Source organism: Leptodactylus fuscus, chromosome 4 (genome assembly GCF_031893055.1).
Source record: "Leptodactylus fuscus isolate aLepFus1 chromosome 4, aLepFus1.hap2, whole genome shotgun sequence".
Classification (NCBI taxonomy): Eukaryota; Metazoa; Chordata; class Amphibia; order Anura; family Leptodactylidae; genus Leptodactylus; species Leptodactylus fuscus.
Genome location: NC_134268.1, coordinates 213,769,895 through 213,785,332, shown reverse-complemented (window position 1 = coordinate 213,785,332; position 15,438 = coordinate 213,769,895). Strand labels below are relative to the sequence as shown.

Sequence of the window (15,438 nt, the reverse complement as noted above, 5' to 3'; positions counted from 1 at the left end):
TGTATAGGTAATAACTTGTATTTCAAGGACAACCTTCTACATAACAGGACGGTCCGACAGGTGTGGAGTAGGCGGGACAGGAGTACAAGCAGGTTACACAACGTGCACAGACCCAGCGTCATCTGATCTGCAGCTCTCATGCAGTGAAGATCACCCAGCCCGGGACAGCACAGCAGACATGGGGAGACTGCTCAAGATAACCCTTGTGGGGGCGCTCCTGGCCCTCCTGGGGGAGAGGATAGTGAATTTCTGGTAAGTGCCTTGTATTATTGATCATTCTAAGACTCGGCATAATTACTGGTGTAGCAGAGGTGCCACAGGGTCCGGGGCACTAGGGAGGCTGGTGGGCCCCTGATGGGTTTTTTTTTAATAGGCTGTTACCTGCAGGAGTAACCCTGGCCCAGGCCCTATTTACTTACCGATCCTTGCTCCGGTTCATGGCCGCCTGCGCTTTCTCTTCTGCAGATGCAGCTGTGATCAGGAGCGGGGATCGGTAAGTGAGGCTGCAGGCCCGCGAACCCCAACAAACATTGCTATTATTATACTCGGGGGTCTTTTCAGACCCCAGAGTATAACAATCGGAGGACCAGGGGTGGTGAGGGAACATAAAAAACACTGTTACTTACCACTCCTACGCTCCGGAAGGCTTCTGGCCTGTTTGGTGAAGTCACTTGGCACAGACCAGTGTCATTATGCGTTGCGACGCAAGCCTGGCTCATGTGACATCTGGTCCAACATTGAAGATGGCCGAAAGTAGAAGGGAGTGCGCGGGAGCCAGGGAGAGGTAAGTAATTTTGTTTTTTTTTGTGTTTGTATCCACCCCTGGGTCTCCGATCTTTATACTCTGGGGTCTGAAAAGACCCCAGAAAATTATTCATGGGTGGTCAACAATGGGGCATAATACTGTGTGCAGGGGCCACTAAGGGACATAATACTGTGTGCAGGGGCCACTATGGGGCATAATACTGTGTGCAGGGGCCACTATGGGGGATAATACCGTGTGCAGGGGCCACTATGGGGGATAATACCGTGTGCAGGGGCCACTATGGGGCATAATACCGTGTGCAGGGGCCACTATGGGGGATAATACCATGTGCAGGGACCACTATGGGGCATAATACCGTGTGCAGGGGCCACTATGGGGCATAATACCGTGTGCAGGGGCCACTACGGGGGATAATACCGTGTGCAGGGGCCACTACGGGGCATAATACCGTGTGCAGGGGCCACTACGGGGGATAATACCGTGTGCAGGAGCCACTATGGGGGATAATACCGTGTGCAGGGGCCACTATGGGGGATAATACTGTGTGCAGGGGCCACTATGGGGCATAATACCGTGTGCAGGGGCCACTATGGGGGATAATACTGTGTGCAGGGGCCACTATGGGGCATAATACCGTGTGCAGGGGCCACTATGGGGGATAATACCGTGTGCAGGGGCCACTATGGGGCATAATACCGTGTGCAGGGGCCACTATGGGGCATAATACCGTGTGCAGGGGCCACTATGGGGGATAATACCGTGTGCAGGGGCCACTATGGGACATAATACCGTGTGCAGGATCCACTATGGGACATAATACTGTGTGCAGGGGCCACTATGGGGCATAATACCGTGTGCAGGGGCCACTATGGGGCATAATACCGTGTGCAGGGGCCACTATGGGGGATAATACCGTGTGCAGGGGCCACTATGGGGCATAATACCGTGTGCAGGGGCCACTATGGGGCATAATACCGTGTGCAGGGGCCACTATGGGGGATAATACCGTGTGCAGGGGCCACTATGGGGCATAATACTGTGTGCAGGGGCCACTATGGGACATAATACTGTGTGCAGGATCCACTATGGGACATAATACTGTGTGCAGGGGCCACTATGGGGCATAATACCGTGTGCAGGGGCCACTATGGGGCATAATACCGTGTGCAGGGGCCACTATGGGGGATAATACCGTGTGCAGGGGCCACTATGGGGCATAATACTGTGTGCAGGATCCACTATGGGACATAATACTGTGTGCAGGGGCCACTATGGGGCATAATACTGTGTGCAGGGGCCACTATGGGACATAATACTGTGTGCAGGATCCACTATGGGGCATAATACTGTGTGCAGGATCCACTATGGGACATAATACTGTGTGCAGGGGCCACTATGGGGGATAATACTGTGTGCAGGGGCCACTATGGGGCATAATACCGTGTGCAGGGGCCACTATGGAGCATAATACCGTGTGCAGGGGCCACTATGGGGGATAATACTGTGTGCAGGGGCCACTATGGGGCATAATACTGTGTGCAGGATCCACTATGGGGTATAATACTGTGTGCAGGGGCCACTATGGGGCATAATACTGTGTGTAGGGGCCATTAAGGAGTATAACAGTGTGTGCAGGAATGCAGTTTGGTGGGAAGTGGAAACCATGTCAAATGTTCACCATGGGGTCCAACCATTCCTCGTTACACCACCGCTAGCACTAACCCTTGTATTATTGTAATGTACAGCACTGACTGGGCTCCAGCAAGCACCAACCCCTGGACCAGAAGTCTTCTTTACCCTCGGTGACCTTGCACATCTTCTCCACCACCAGTAGTAGTCTACTAAGAACTGCCTTGTGGGCTGGCGGTGGGTACAGTAGTCCTCAGAAGACCACTATGGTAGAAGAGGGGACAATGTGGATCTCTAAAATTCCAACTATTGTGAAATTTCTGATACAGACTTCCAAATCTCCTGATGGGAAACTGGGAGACATTTACCAAGCCCTGTACTCCAGAATACTGTCACTGAAAAAGCTGCAAAATAGAAATTTATGTCATTTTGGGCTTATTGCAGTCCGTTTAATAAGGGAAGCAGCCAACAGGAGAACTCCTTCAAGACTGTTAGAAAACCATTCCAGGTGACTACCTCAAGAAGCTAATGGAGAGAATGCCAAGAGTGTGCAAAGCAAAAGAGGGCTACACCAAAAAATCCCAAATCTAAAACATATTCTGGTGGGTTTAACCTTTTCTGTTCCCTCCTTATTCCACATGTTCCTTTAAGTCCAGGATTTAGCTCCTGGCTTGTAACAGCCAGTGGTAAGGTAGTCTCAGACATCACCTTGTCACCCAGATTCCTCTTCCTTCTTTAGATCGATGAATATATTGCTTTATGGCCCCACGTGTCGCATCACACACCTTATATTATCTCACTTTACAATAAACCTCTATTAACCCTTGCATAGCCTAAACCACCAGGAATATTACATGTTACACCCCCTTTGGAACCCCAGATTCTTCCCCTGGGACCTTCTCAGATACAATAGAGAAAGGACGGCTAATACTTTCCTCTTCTACGATCACGCTCAGTCATTGTTGACCCCAACTTTGGGGACACCTCATGAGGCTTCATAAAATATTAGTATAGGATAGAACATTGTGAAATCTGTACAAATGTCTACAAAAAATGCCCTGACCAAGGCCGTCCAACTGGGAATAAAGGTTTCTCTAGTGCTGTGTAAGACTCTTGTGAGCCAAAGATCAATGGAGAGCAGCAGTAGATGGAGCCAATGTCTCGGTGTACCGGATAATACGTACCGGCTTCATTCATCAAATCTGTCCTATAGTTGGGTTGAGTCCACTTGGCTGGTTCTGTGAACCATGGTCTATGGATTGGTCGCATTTACCAGCCCGACCGCGGCTCGGCTAAACTGAATTCAGCATGTTAGCTATCTGGACGCACACATTGGTGGGACGATGCACAATATGGAGAAGGGTAAGGGACCAAGGGTCCGCTGGGGAAGAACCGCGCTCACTGGTGCGTGCAGGACGAAGGTGAACCAGGATCCAGATAAAAACGATTTTTTAAATGTTATAGAATACAGCACGACGCGTTTCGGTCCTAACACTGGCCCTTTCTCAAGTGCAAAAACAAGAGCAGGTCCCATCAGGATATGTGCACAATATGGTCCTGGTCACACTCTGAGTCAGGGTGGGCTCCCATACCCAAAACAACAGACAGCCGTGAGTTCAGACACTTGTTATTGCAGAAATCATGGAGAGGATTATAAGAACCCCGAGGAAATCAAGGCAAATATTTTTCAGGGCGACTATCAGGCGCCCATCACATGTACAACAGGATAACATGCACTGAAATCCCTTCGCCTGAAGCCACACAGAGAGTCAACTGTGCAGGAGGTAAACACAAGGGTGACATGTGGCTACCGGCTATGATCCTAGATGGTAACTCGGACCCGTTGCAATACATCATATCAGATGAAGCCTGGTCCCTTGCCTCCATGGTCACCAGACCTAACGGGGGGCGACTTTTGCCGGTTAACTAAGAGGTAGAGTTTATTAACCTAATCTGCAGACATGGTCTAAAATGGAGCAGAAAATTTACATTTTTGTCTGGAATATGGAACACCCGGCGGTGCGGAAGGTTCCCCTGATGGGCACAGCTTGTATAGCCGCCGGTGGAGACCATTCCCAACATTTCCTGCACGTCCTCCTTCCATTATCCTGTACAAACCTCACAAGGGGTTCTGGGGCCACCGTGTAGTCAATTTTATTATAATAAGATTTAAAAATTTGGAAAAAAATTCGACATTTTTTGTGCACTGAAATTTTTGGAAATGACATCATTGACTTTACTTATTTTTGCAGCTATAGAAGCAGAATCTTCACAGAAGTCGAAGTCGAAGTGAATCTCCCAAATTGTCAATACTTCAAAGGGATAGGTAAGTTTTCACATGGGGCCCAATCTGTAAGTCATCGTCTACCACATCAGCCAGATTCAGCTCTTGGGATATGTTCAGACAGTGGAAATGAAGAGGAATTAGTGGCGGACATCCTTGTCAGGGACCCTTCATATACAATGAATATTACCTGGTACGATTAGAATTCCCAAAAATATTTCCACTAATTCACCAGATTTGCAGATTTCAGCTCTGAAGCCTACAGAATGATGAATGCAGCTCCGAACTGTAGATTCCCTTTTAACCTCTTGTTCTATTGATCCGCAGAGGCCGGTTCTGAAGATATCGAGGTCCTTCCTAATGGGTTGGCTTTTTTTAGTGCTGTGAGTATTGGCTGTTTCTTCATAGATTGAGTGATGTCATTTTGTAGAAATTAATTATTAATATCTATAGAATATCTATTTGTCCTGGTGGAGAAAATTCTTTCCCCCCCTCAGTATGTCTTTGTAGAATGGGAGGAAATCCACGCAAACACGGGGAGAACATACAAACTCCTTGCAGATGTTGTTCCTGGTGGGATTCGAGCCCAGTACTCCAGCGCTGCAAGGCTGCAGTACTAACCACTGAGCCACCACATTGTCCCCGGTTGAGGAATTCTTTATAGAACTGTAATACATAAGAATTGGGAATCCCAAATACTCACATGTGATCCTAGGGGGTCCCTATACGGACAAACCTCTCTACATACACCCCACCTCTAACAGCACCGGTCATACAGCTGCAGTCACACCTGACGCTAGGATCATATCTGCGTTTGGGGGTCCGCTTGGGGACCTAATCCAGTTAAAAAAGCGGTCACCTACGGACCCTATAGACTATAATGGGATCTGCTGGGTTTCCGCCCAAAAAGGACATAAAATGCAGAGAGAAAAGCGCTGCTTGTAGGACTTTGCTCTCTGCATTTTTTAAGCAGGTTCAGGGATAGAAACCCTGAAGAGAGTTCAAGTGCTGGTGTGAACAGAGCCTTAATCTGTAGTGGACTTTGGTAATAAGCGATACAGGATTTCTATACATCTTATCTACAACCTTTGTATCTGGACAGTAAATGTCAGGAACAGTTTTTTTTTCTTTCCTTGGATAACATTTAACCATTGCACAAATATTACAACGTTCTAATAGATTTTGTGTTTCATTTACTCAACTTGTAGAAAGATCTCTGCTTGTTGTCAGTGCCTGCCAGGACTTGTATGTCCGTTCACAGTCTGACCCTGTCCATGGCTGGTCCTGAGCTCAGCTGATACTTTGTATCCAGTCTAGTCAATGCTCTGTGAGCTCAGCAGCCTGGACTCCAGACGAATACATTGTATCCAGTCTAGTCAATGCTCTGTGAGCTCAGCAGCCTGGACTCCAGACGAATACATTGTATCCAGTCTAGTCAATGCTCTGTGAGCTCAGCAGCCTGGACTCCAGACGGATACATTGTATCCAGTCTAGTCAATGCTCTGTGAGCTCCGCAGCCTGGACTCCAGACTGATACGTTGTATCCAGTCTAGACAATGCTCTGTGAGCTCCGCAGCCTGGACTCCAGACTGATACGTTGTATCCAGTCTAGACAATGCTCTGTGAGCTCCGCAGCCTGGACTCCAGACGGATACACTGTATACAGTCTAGACAATGCTCTGTGTGCTCAGGAGCCTGGACTCCAGACGGATACATTGTATCCAGTGTAGACAATGCTCTGTGAGCTCCGCAGCCTGGACTCCAGACGGATACACTGTATCCAGTCTAGACAATGGTCTGTGAGCTCCGCAGCCTGGACTCCAGACGGATACACTGTATCCAGTCTAGACAATGCTCTGTGAGCTCCGCAGCCTGGACTCCAGACGGATACACTGTATACAGTCTAGACAATGCTCTGTGAGCTCCGCAGCCTGGACTCCAGACGGATACATTGTATCCAGTCTAGACAATGCTCTGTGAGCTCAGCAGCCTGGACTCCAGACGGATACATTGTATCCAGTCTAGACAATGCTCTGTGTGCTCCGCAGCCTGGACTCCAGACGTATACATTGTATCCAGTCTAGACAATGCTCTGTGAGCTCCGCAGCCTGGACTCCAGACTGATACATTGTATCCAGTCTAGACAATGCTCTGTGAGCTCTGCAGCCTGGACTCCAGACAGATACGTTGTATCCAGTCTAGTCAATGCTCTGTGAGCTCAGCAGCCTGGACTCCAGACTGATACATTGTATCCAGTCTAGACAATGCTCTGTGAGCTCCGCAGCCTGGACTCCAGACTGATACATTGTTTCCAGTCTAGACAATGCTCTGTGTGCTCCGCAGCCTGGACTCCAGACGGATACATTGTATCCAGTCTAGACAATGCTCTGTGAGCTCCGCAGCCTGGACTCCAGACTGATACGTTGTATCCAGTCTAGACAATGCTCTGTGAGCTCCGCAGCCTGGACTCCAGATGGATACATTGTATCCAGTCTAGACAATGCTCTGTGTGCTCCGCAGCCTGGACTCCAGACTGATACATTGTATCCAGTCTAGACAATGCTCTGTGTGCTCCGCAGCCTGGACTCCAGACGGATACACTGTATACAGTCTAGACAATGCTCTGTGAGCTCCGCAGCCTGGACTCCAGACTGATACATTGTATCCAGTCTAGACAATGCTCTGTGTGCTCTGCAGCCTGGACTCCAGACTGATACATTGTATCCAGTCTAGACAATGCTCTGTGTGCTCCGCAGCCTGGACTCCAGACGGATACATTGTATCCAGTCTAGACAATGCTCTGTGTGCTCCGCAGCCTGGACTCCAGACGGATACACTGTATACAGTCTAGACAATGCTCTGTGAGCTCCGCAGCCTGGACTCCAGACTGATACATTGTATCCAGTCTAGACAATGCTCTGTGAGCTCTGCAGCCTGGACTCCAGACAGATACGTTGTATCCAGTCTAGACAATGCTCTGTGTGCTCCGCAGCCTGGACTCCAGACAGATACATTGTGTCCAGTCTAGTCAATGCTCTGTGAGCTCAGCAGCCTGGACTCCAGACAGATACGTTGTATCCAGTCTAGACAATGCTCTGTGAGCTCAGCAGCCTGGACTCCAGACAGATACGTTGTATCCAGTCTAGACAATGCTCTGTGAGCTCAGCAGCCTGGACTCCAGACTGATACATTGTATCCAGTCTAGACAATGCTCTGTGTGCTCAGCAGCCTGGACTCCAGACGGATACATTGTATCCAGTCTAGACAATGCTCTGTGTGCTCCGCAGCCTGGACTCCAGACGGATACATTGTAGCAAACCAGTAGCGACCTGGACATTTGTGCAGAGCATTGTCTGGACTGGATACAATGGTCTCCACTTCTCATTTTAGAGCAAGCTCATCATTATGGGGCTCAGGAGGGGACCCCGTATCTAGGTCTACTCATTCCTTGCACATGTTTTTCAGGGGCTGAAGTTTCCTGGTATTGAATCTGATAAACCTGGAGAAATCCTCCTGTTAGACCTGAACAGCGGCAGTGTCAGTCCATCTCCTCTGCGGATCAGTAAAGGGTTTGATTCGTCTTCCTTCAACCCTCATGGAATAAGCACGTACATCGATAAGAAGGGTAAGACGTCCATTGTCGGCCTCAGGTCCATTCCATGACCTCACTGGCTCAGGTGACCAATCCCTGGACTCTGGAGTGTTACCAGTGACGTCACCAGAAGCTAACATGTGACCGCTGTCACTACCAGCCCATCCATTGTAGGCATGGAATGGACTGGAGGACCCAACCGGGGGATAGGGATCACTTCTTTTCTTTATTTTTTTTAGCCTCCCCTCCACCCACCTGGGTTTGCTTAAAAAAACCTCCTGTAATATATTGTAAATATCCAATGTCATCCCAAAGACCCGGGATATTCTGCGGCTGAATCTCTCTGCCTGCTCCAGTTTAATGGTCGCTTCTAATATAGTCGATGTCCCGAGCCCCGGACTTGTGACCTGTATGTCATGCAGTACAGCAAATAATGGAGACCGGCCAGGGGAAAGTTTAGCTCAGGGCAAAGGTTAAAGGCCGCACGGAGGAAAAACAGATGAAAAGTGCAGGAGCCGCTAATAGCAGCCACTTTGTGCCTTAAAGGGGTTGTCCGGGTGTGGCCAAAAATTGGTCACTGGTGAGGGAGGGGTTAAACAATACAAGAAGCAATGCTCACGTCTATGTCTTGTATATACAGTCTCTGCAGACAGAACACTATGGCATATGTACCAACATATACTGGCAGGTGACCCATTGGGTAGCCACACCCTCTCCCAGTGAGACCACACCCATGTTGGGGATTACCGCACCTCCACAATGTGTTGGCCACACCCCTTTTTATGTGAATTCAGGTTATGTAATAGGCTATATGTTTTCCAAAATGCTGCTGTTGAAAAATACAACCGGTCGAGCAAAAACAAGCTCTCGAGGTTAAGATGAGCAGAAAATTAAGTTATGGCGCTTAAAGTGAGAACTGAAAAACAAAAATGTGCCACCTCCTTGGAGGGTCTCTAAACTTTTGATTTTCTGGCAGAATTTGTATCATTAATAAATTTTGTAACGATCTTATAAACAATTTGTTGCTCCTTTGTGTGAAATCCTGAATCATATTCTGTCCATTCCTTACGTTCCCTGTTTCTCTCTTGCTGACACTACATGATACTATAAGTACAGGAGGCCGGCTCTTGTATAGCACTGACATAGGCCGTAGGGGGCGTCGCTACACATCGCTGTATCTCAGGTTTTGTATCTCCTAGAGCAGCCGTCCTGGTGTCATATTATAGATGACTGTGACGACATCCGGATATTCTATGTCTCATTCCCTTGTATTTTCAGACGGCGCGGTCTATCTCTTCGTGGTGAATCATCCGCAGTTACAATCCATTATTGAGATATTTAAGTTTGTAGAGGAAGAAAATTCTCTAATTCATCTGAAATCCATCAAACACCAACTTCTTAACAGGTACGGACACCAATCAGCTAAAAACCCGCCAAAATCCCCAATCCCCCTCCCCTAAAGAAGAGATGACCCTTTACCCGACCCTGTGAAATTTCTTCAATGTGATACATTCTTACCAACTTTTTGGAAGGAACATCAGACAAATTCAATACCTAGTGTGACCTTTGCCCTTTGGAGGAGGAGTCCTGGAAGTGATGATACGGCCCCCATAGATATAGCCCTGATATCTTCATCCAGTCTGTCTGGGATGACAGGAAGAGACAGACGGATTGGAGCAAGCAACAGCTACAGAAGATCTGTGCTTAGTCCTCCAAGATGGCGGTGGGAACAACCTTCCAAGTTCTGCCAAAAACTGTCTGCAAATATCGAGAAGAACTGATGGAAGGCAAAGGGCAAAGGTCACACCGAATATTGCACAGTATTGTATACAAGGCATCAACACACATCATAAACCCCTTTAACATGTCTGGGCTACACAAAGGGCATGGCCGGACAGTGCAGCCAGCACACGCAGTTGAAACCCGGCCCCTTCCCCCATGCGATTCGGCAGGTAAGAGGGGTCATATCTCTAACCTAAGCCCCTATTCACATGACCGAATGGTGTGAGGACAATATACAGGAAATATCGTGAACACGGGAATATTCTGGGAAACCTGCCCCATGGCAAGACACGTAACAACAAATCCCACCCAAAAAACGCTGCGCCCCAATAAACCACACCCTGCGGCCCTACAAAGAAATAGTGAATAAATGAACTACTTGGCATCTGCCCTTAAATATGGCTGTCTAGGTTGTGTCCAATATTGCAGATCTGTTTTATTTTAAGGCAATAGAACTAAGCTGCAATACCAGACATGGCCTACTGACAAGAGTGGCGCTGTTGAAAAAAAAAAATCCTTTATTCTAATCCTGGACCCTTCTCTTTACTTGTTTTCGCTTTTTGTCTTCCTTTAGTGTGAATGATATTGTTGCCGTCGGGCCGGAGAGCTTTTACGCCACCAACGATTTTTACTTTTCCGATAGCCCTATGAAAGTTGTGGAATTTTTCCTTGGCTTATCGTGGACAGGCGTTGTGTATTACAGCCCAGGGGACGTCAGGCACGTGGTCACAGGATTTTATAGCGGCAATGGAATCACCATTTCTCATGACAAAAAGTAAGTGGCCTTCCATGACGTCTTCTTATTACTGACGGACAAGATGTCTCAGCCCACAGCGGGTCCTTACAGTGCTGGGGTAGTGGGAGAGTCCGCCATCATCTATAGGAACCTTGTGCATGGGAACAGGTCACTAGTGAGGTCTATTAGGTTATTTGATATTTAGCCCATGAAATATGAAGCCGAGCGGTTACAGAGGTAACTTCAAAGGTGCCGGAACTTTTCTCCATGTTGTCACATATTAGGGATAGGAGAACCAACTTGTAACCAGTCAGGTTTGTTCCAAGTTTTCCAAAAATTTCATCAACCCAAGAAGATAGGAATACAGGAACTTTCCTTCTTGTTATCACCTTCTTCCCAAACAGAGAGGAAATCTGCTGAATCTTACATATAGTAGTGATGTTTTTCTATTAGGCATTGAGAAGATGAGCGGTTGTACATGTGATCACTCCCTGCACCTAGTCAGGACCATTGTACATGTGATCACACCCTGCACCTAGTCAGGACCATTGTACATGTGATCACACCCTGCACCTAGTCAGGACCATTGTACATGTGATCACACCCTGCACCTAGTCAGGACCATTGTACATGTGATCACACCCTGCACCTAGTCAGAACAGTCGTACATGTGATCACACCCTGCACGTAGTCAGGACCGTTGTACATGTGATCACACCCTGCACCTAGTCAGGACCGTTGTACATGTGATCACACCCTGCACCTAGTCAGGACAGTCGTACATGTGATCACACCCTGCACCTAGTCAGGACCGTTGTACATGTGATCACACCCTGCACCTAGTCAGGACAGTCGTACATGTGATCACACCCTGCACCTAGTCAGGACCGTTGTACATGTGATCACACCCTGCACCTAGTCAGGACCGTTGTACATGTGATCACACCCTGCACCTAGTCAGGACCGTTGTACATGTGATCGCAACCTGCACCTAGTCAGGACAGTCGTACATGTGATCACACCCTGCACCTAGTCAGGACAATTGTACATGTGATCACACCCTGCACCTAGTCAGGACCGTTGTACATGTGATCACACCCTGCACCTAGTCAGGACAGTCGTACATGTGATCACACCCTGCACCTAGTCAGGACCGTTGTACATGTGATCACACCCTGCACCTAGTCAGGACCGTTGTACATGTGATCACACCCTGCACCTAGTCAGGACAGTCGTACATGTGATCACACCCTGCACCTAGTCAGGACCGTTGTACATGTGATCACACCCTGCACCTAGTCAGGACAGTCGTACATGTGATCACACCCTGCACCTAGTCAGGACCGTTGTACATGTGATCACACCCTGCACCTAGTCAGGACCGTTGTACATGTGATCACACCCTGCACCTAGTCAGGACCGTTGTACATGTGATCGCACCCTGCACCTAGTCAGGACAGTCGTACATGTGATCACACCCTGCACCTAGTCAGGACAATTGTACATGTGATCACACCCTGCACCTAGTCAGGACAGTTGTACATGTGATCACACCCTGCACCTAGTCAGGACAGTTGTACATGTGATCACACCCTGCACCTAGTCAGGACAATTGTACATGTGATCACACCCTGCACCTAGTCAGGACAATTGTACATGTGATCACACCCTGCACCTAGTCAGGACAATTGTACATGTGATCACACCCTGCACCCAGCAAGACTTCATTGTTTCCCTGTGACGCTCGTGTCTTGTAGATATATCTATGCCGCAGATCTCACAGCTCAAACCATTAATGTCTTTAAGAAGAATAAAGATTGGTCTCTGTCCCCAATAAAGGTAAAAATAGATTCTATCTATCTATCTATCTATCTATCTATCTATCTATCTATCTCCTATCTATCTATCTATCTATCTATCTATCTATCTATCTATCTATCTATCTATCTATATCTAATGCATCAACCTTCAAAATCTTCTATTTTTCTTCCTTCCTATACAAGTCAGTATACGTAGATACACTTGTGGATAACCTGTCAGTGGATCCAGTCACCGGGGACATTTGGACAGGAGGACATCCAAACATATTCAAAATATCCAAGAACAACCCAGAAGATCCCCCCGGCGCAGAGGTCAGTCCATCACTGATGGTATAGTCTCTTATGCAGCTATGAATCATGGGAATCAGAAGATCGCCATAACAATACCCCCAAAAAGTGACTGGTACAATGGCCACACATATGCACTTGAAGCATTCAGGGGGATTTTTGGCCCCCTACTCCTGATCTTACACTTATTTCCTAGACAGTAGATAAGGGAATAAGAGTCATTTGTAGCAAACCCCTTTAATGTTTCTTATCAATACCCTCCATGGTCATACATTTTGCCACAGCGATGAAAAGCAAAGCATGAGCACAATGTAACTATCCCCTAAAGACAAACCATGTTGAGAACCCACCTTATTGCCTTTGAGCTTTCAATTCTTAAGTATTTCCCTGAAAAATTCTGTCTGGGTAGGTAATAAACACAAGACAAGTAGCATGTATGATGTCTTCTAAATGACTTCCTTGGAATCTGTATAGTTTATAGTAACAGTCCTGGGACTCACCCAATAAGAATGGTGCCTTTATGGTGTCGCTTCCAATCAGAACGACCAACAGCAGAAGATGAATGAATACAGTAACATAACATAGTGTTGGAAGAATCTATGTGCACAGAGGAAATAGATCATACACAAATGCAATTAAGTACAATTATGTTTAACCCTATGTGCAATGAACCGATTACTATTCCACATAACACTACCAACCCCAATGCACTGGAGTTAGCAGCAGTGCTCCCAACATACAGCTATTCACATAGCCCATAACAGAACCAGACATAGCACCCCAAACAGGGTGAGCCATAGTGTTCTCGAAACAGAGCCATCTACACTGCCCCATCACTAGGTTGCAGCTTCCCCCTCTGCCCGATCTGGTCCATGTGGGCTGTGAGGGGCCCACGTGCTACATTGCAATCTGGGGTCTGTTCACTTACTTATCCTTATTGTCCCCATGTCCCCAGGTGGTTCGTGTACAGAATATTCACTCAGATCATCCAATCGTCACTAAAGTCTACGTGAACAACGGGTCGGTGATTCAGGGGTCGTCCTGCGCGTCGGTGTATAAGGGGCAGCTACTCATAGGTACGGTATTCCACCGGGCCCTGCTGTGTCAGTGGGAGTAATGGCCGTACCCTGCGGATGACGAAACTGGAATCTGACAATGTGAACTTTACAAAACACAAAAGAAAATAAAAAATCCAAAAACCAACAAAAACGTTCTTTTTCTGTAAATTTGGGTCAAACTAAAATGACAAAATATTATCATTGGGCACTCACTATATACGGAGTTATACCATTATGATATGTTCACCTGGGGTAGATTGCCCGCTGTTGTATCTGAATTCTGCGCACCAAATAGTTTATATTGCTGTGGCATTTTTGCAAAATTTGCACAATCCATTGGAAACGTTAAATTCTGCTGAAAATATTGGCGGCAAACATTGACTGTGGATCTGTAATCTGGAGGTCAAATTATGCTGCAGGTTTTATCTGCCGTGTGTGAATGACATTTAATGAAATGTTTTCCGCTCTGCTGCTTTCATACAGTGCAGCAAAATTTACACCCACAAGACCGCAACAGAAAATTGGTTGTGAACACATCCTGTCTAAGTACTGCCCAACCATTCCAGATTCAGTGGGACAGTCCCAGATTTCAGGTGCTGTCCCAGGTTGTGGGAGACCCAACTTTATCTGCATCCTCAGGATGGATTGGATGCAGTCAGGTACAATGTAGTGACATTGGGATCATAAGGATGTTATATTGTTTGTGGAGGCCACTGAAAGAGCATTATATTGTGTGGGGGGACCACAAAGGGACATTATGCTAAATGGGGGGTACTAAGGGGGTATTATACTCTGTCTGGGCACCAAAGAAGCATTATATTGTGCAGGAGTATTATACTGTGTTGAGGTCACAAAGGTGCAAGATACCATGTGGGGGCTACTAAAGGAATATTATGTCATGTGGAGGCTACTAAGGGGGCATTATACTATGTGGGGCCACAAAGGGGGAGGCATTATACTGTGTGAGGCCACTAAAGGGGAGGCATTATACTGTGTGAGGACACTAAGGGGGAGGCATTATACTGTGTGATAACACTAAGGGGGAGGCATTATACTGTGTGATAACACTAAGGGGGAGGCATTATACTGTATGAGGACACTAAGGGGGAGGCATTATACTGTGTGAGGACACTAAGGGGGAGGCATTATACTGTGTGAGGCCACTAAAGGGGAGGCATTATACTGTGTGAGGCCACTAAAGGGGAGGCATTATACTGTGTGATAACACTAAGGGGGAGGCATTATACTGTGTGAGGCCACTAAAGGGGAGGCATTATACTGTGTGATAACACTAAGGGGGAGGCATTATACTGTATGAGGACACTAAGGGGGAGGCATTATACTGTGTGAGGCCACTAAAGGGGAGGCATTATACTGTGTGAGGCCACTAAAGGGGATGCATTATACTGTGTGAGGACACTAAAGGGGAGGCATTATACTGTGTGAGGACACTAAGGGGGAGGCATTATACTGTGTGAGGCCA

The 15,438-nt window shown here is 47.3% G+C and overlaps 1 protein-coding gene across 1 annotated transcript; it reads left to right on the top strand.

Moving 5' to 3' along the window:
- The first annotated feature begins 63 nt into the window (after nucleotides 1-63).
- On the top strand, nucleotides 64-14,076 carry LOC142201002 (serum paraoxonase/arylesterase 2-like). Its single transcript, XM_075271800.1, has 9 exons — nucleotides 64-252; nucleotides 4,648-4,721; nucleotides 5,007-5,062; nucleotides 8,145-8,304; nucleotides 9,550-9,676; nucleotides 10,628-10,828; nucleotides 12,547-12,628; nucleotides 12,793-12,921; nucleotides 13,853-14,076. The coding sequence occupies exons 1-9, from the start codon at nucleotides 179-181 to the stop codon at nucleotides 14,012-14,014; spliced, it is 1,065 nt and encodes a 354-aa protein (XP_075127901.1). The 5' UTR covers nucleotides 64-178; the 3' UTR covers nucleotides 14,015-14,076.
- Nucleotides 14,077-15,438: the final 1,362 nt, after the last annotated feature.

What these genes read in the sequence shown, in the direction of transcription:
- LOC142201002 (XM_075271800.1), top strand. Translation starts at nt 179, where the DNA reads ATGGGGAGACTGCTCAAGATAACCCTTGTGGGGGCGCTCCTGGCCCTC. An exon ending in CACGTACATCGATAAGAAGG is followed by an intron (nt 8,305 to 9,549) that starts GTAAGACGTCCA and finishes TTGTATTTTCAG; the next exon opens with ACGGCGCGGTCTATCTCTTC. An exon ending in GGTCTCTGTCCCCAATAAAG is followed by an intron (nt 12,629 to 12,792) that starts GTAAAAATAGAT and finishes TTCCTATACAAG; the next exon opens with TCAGTATACGTAGATACACT.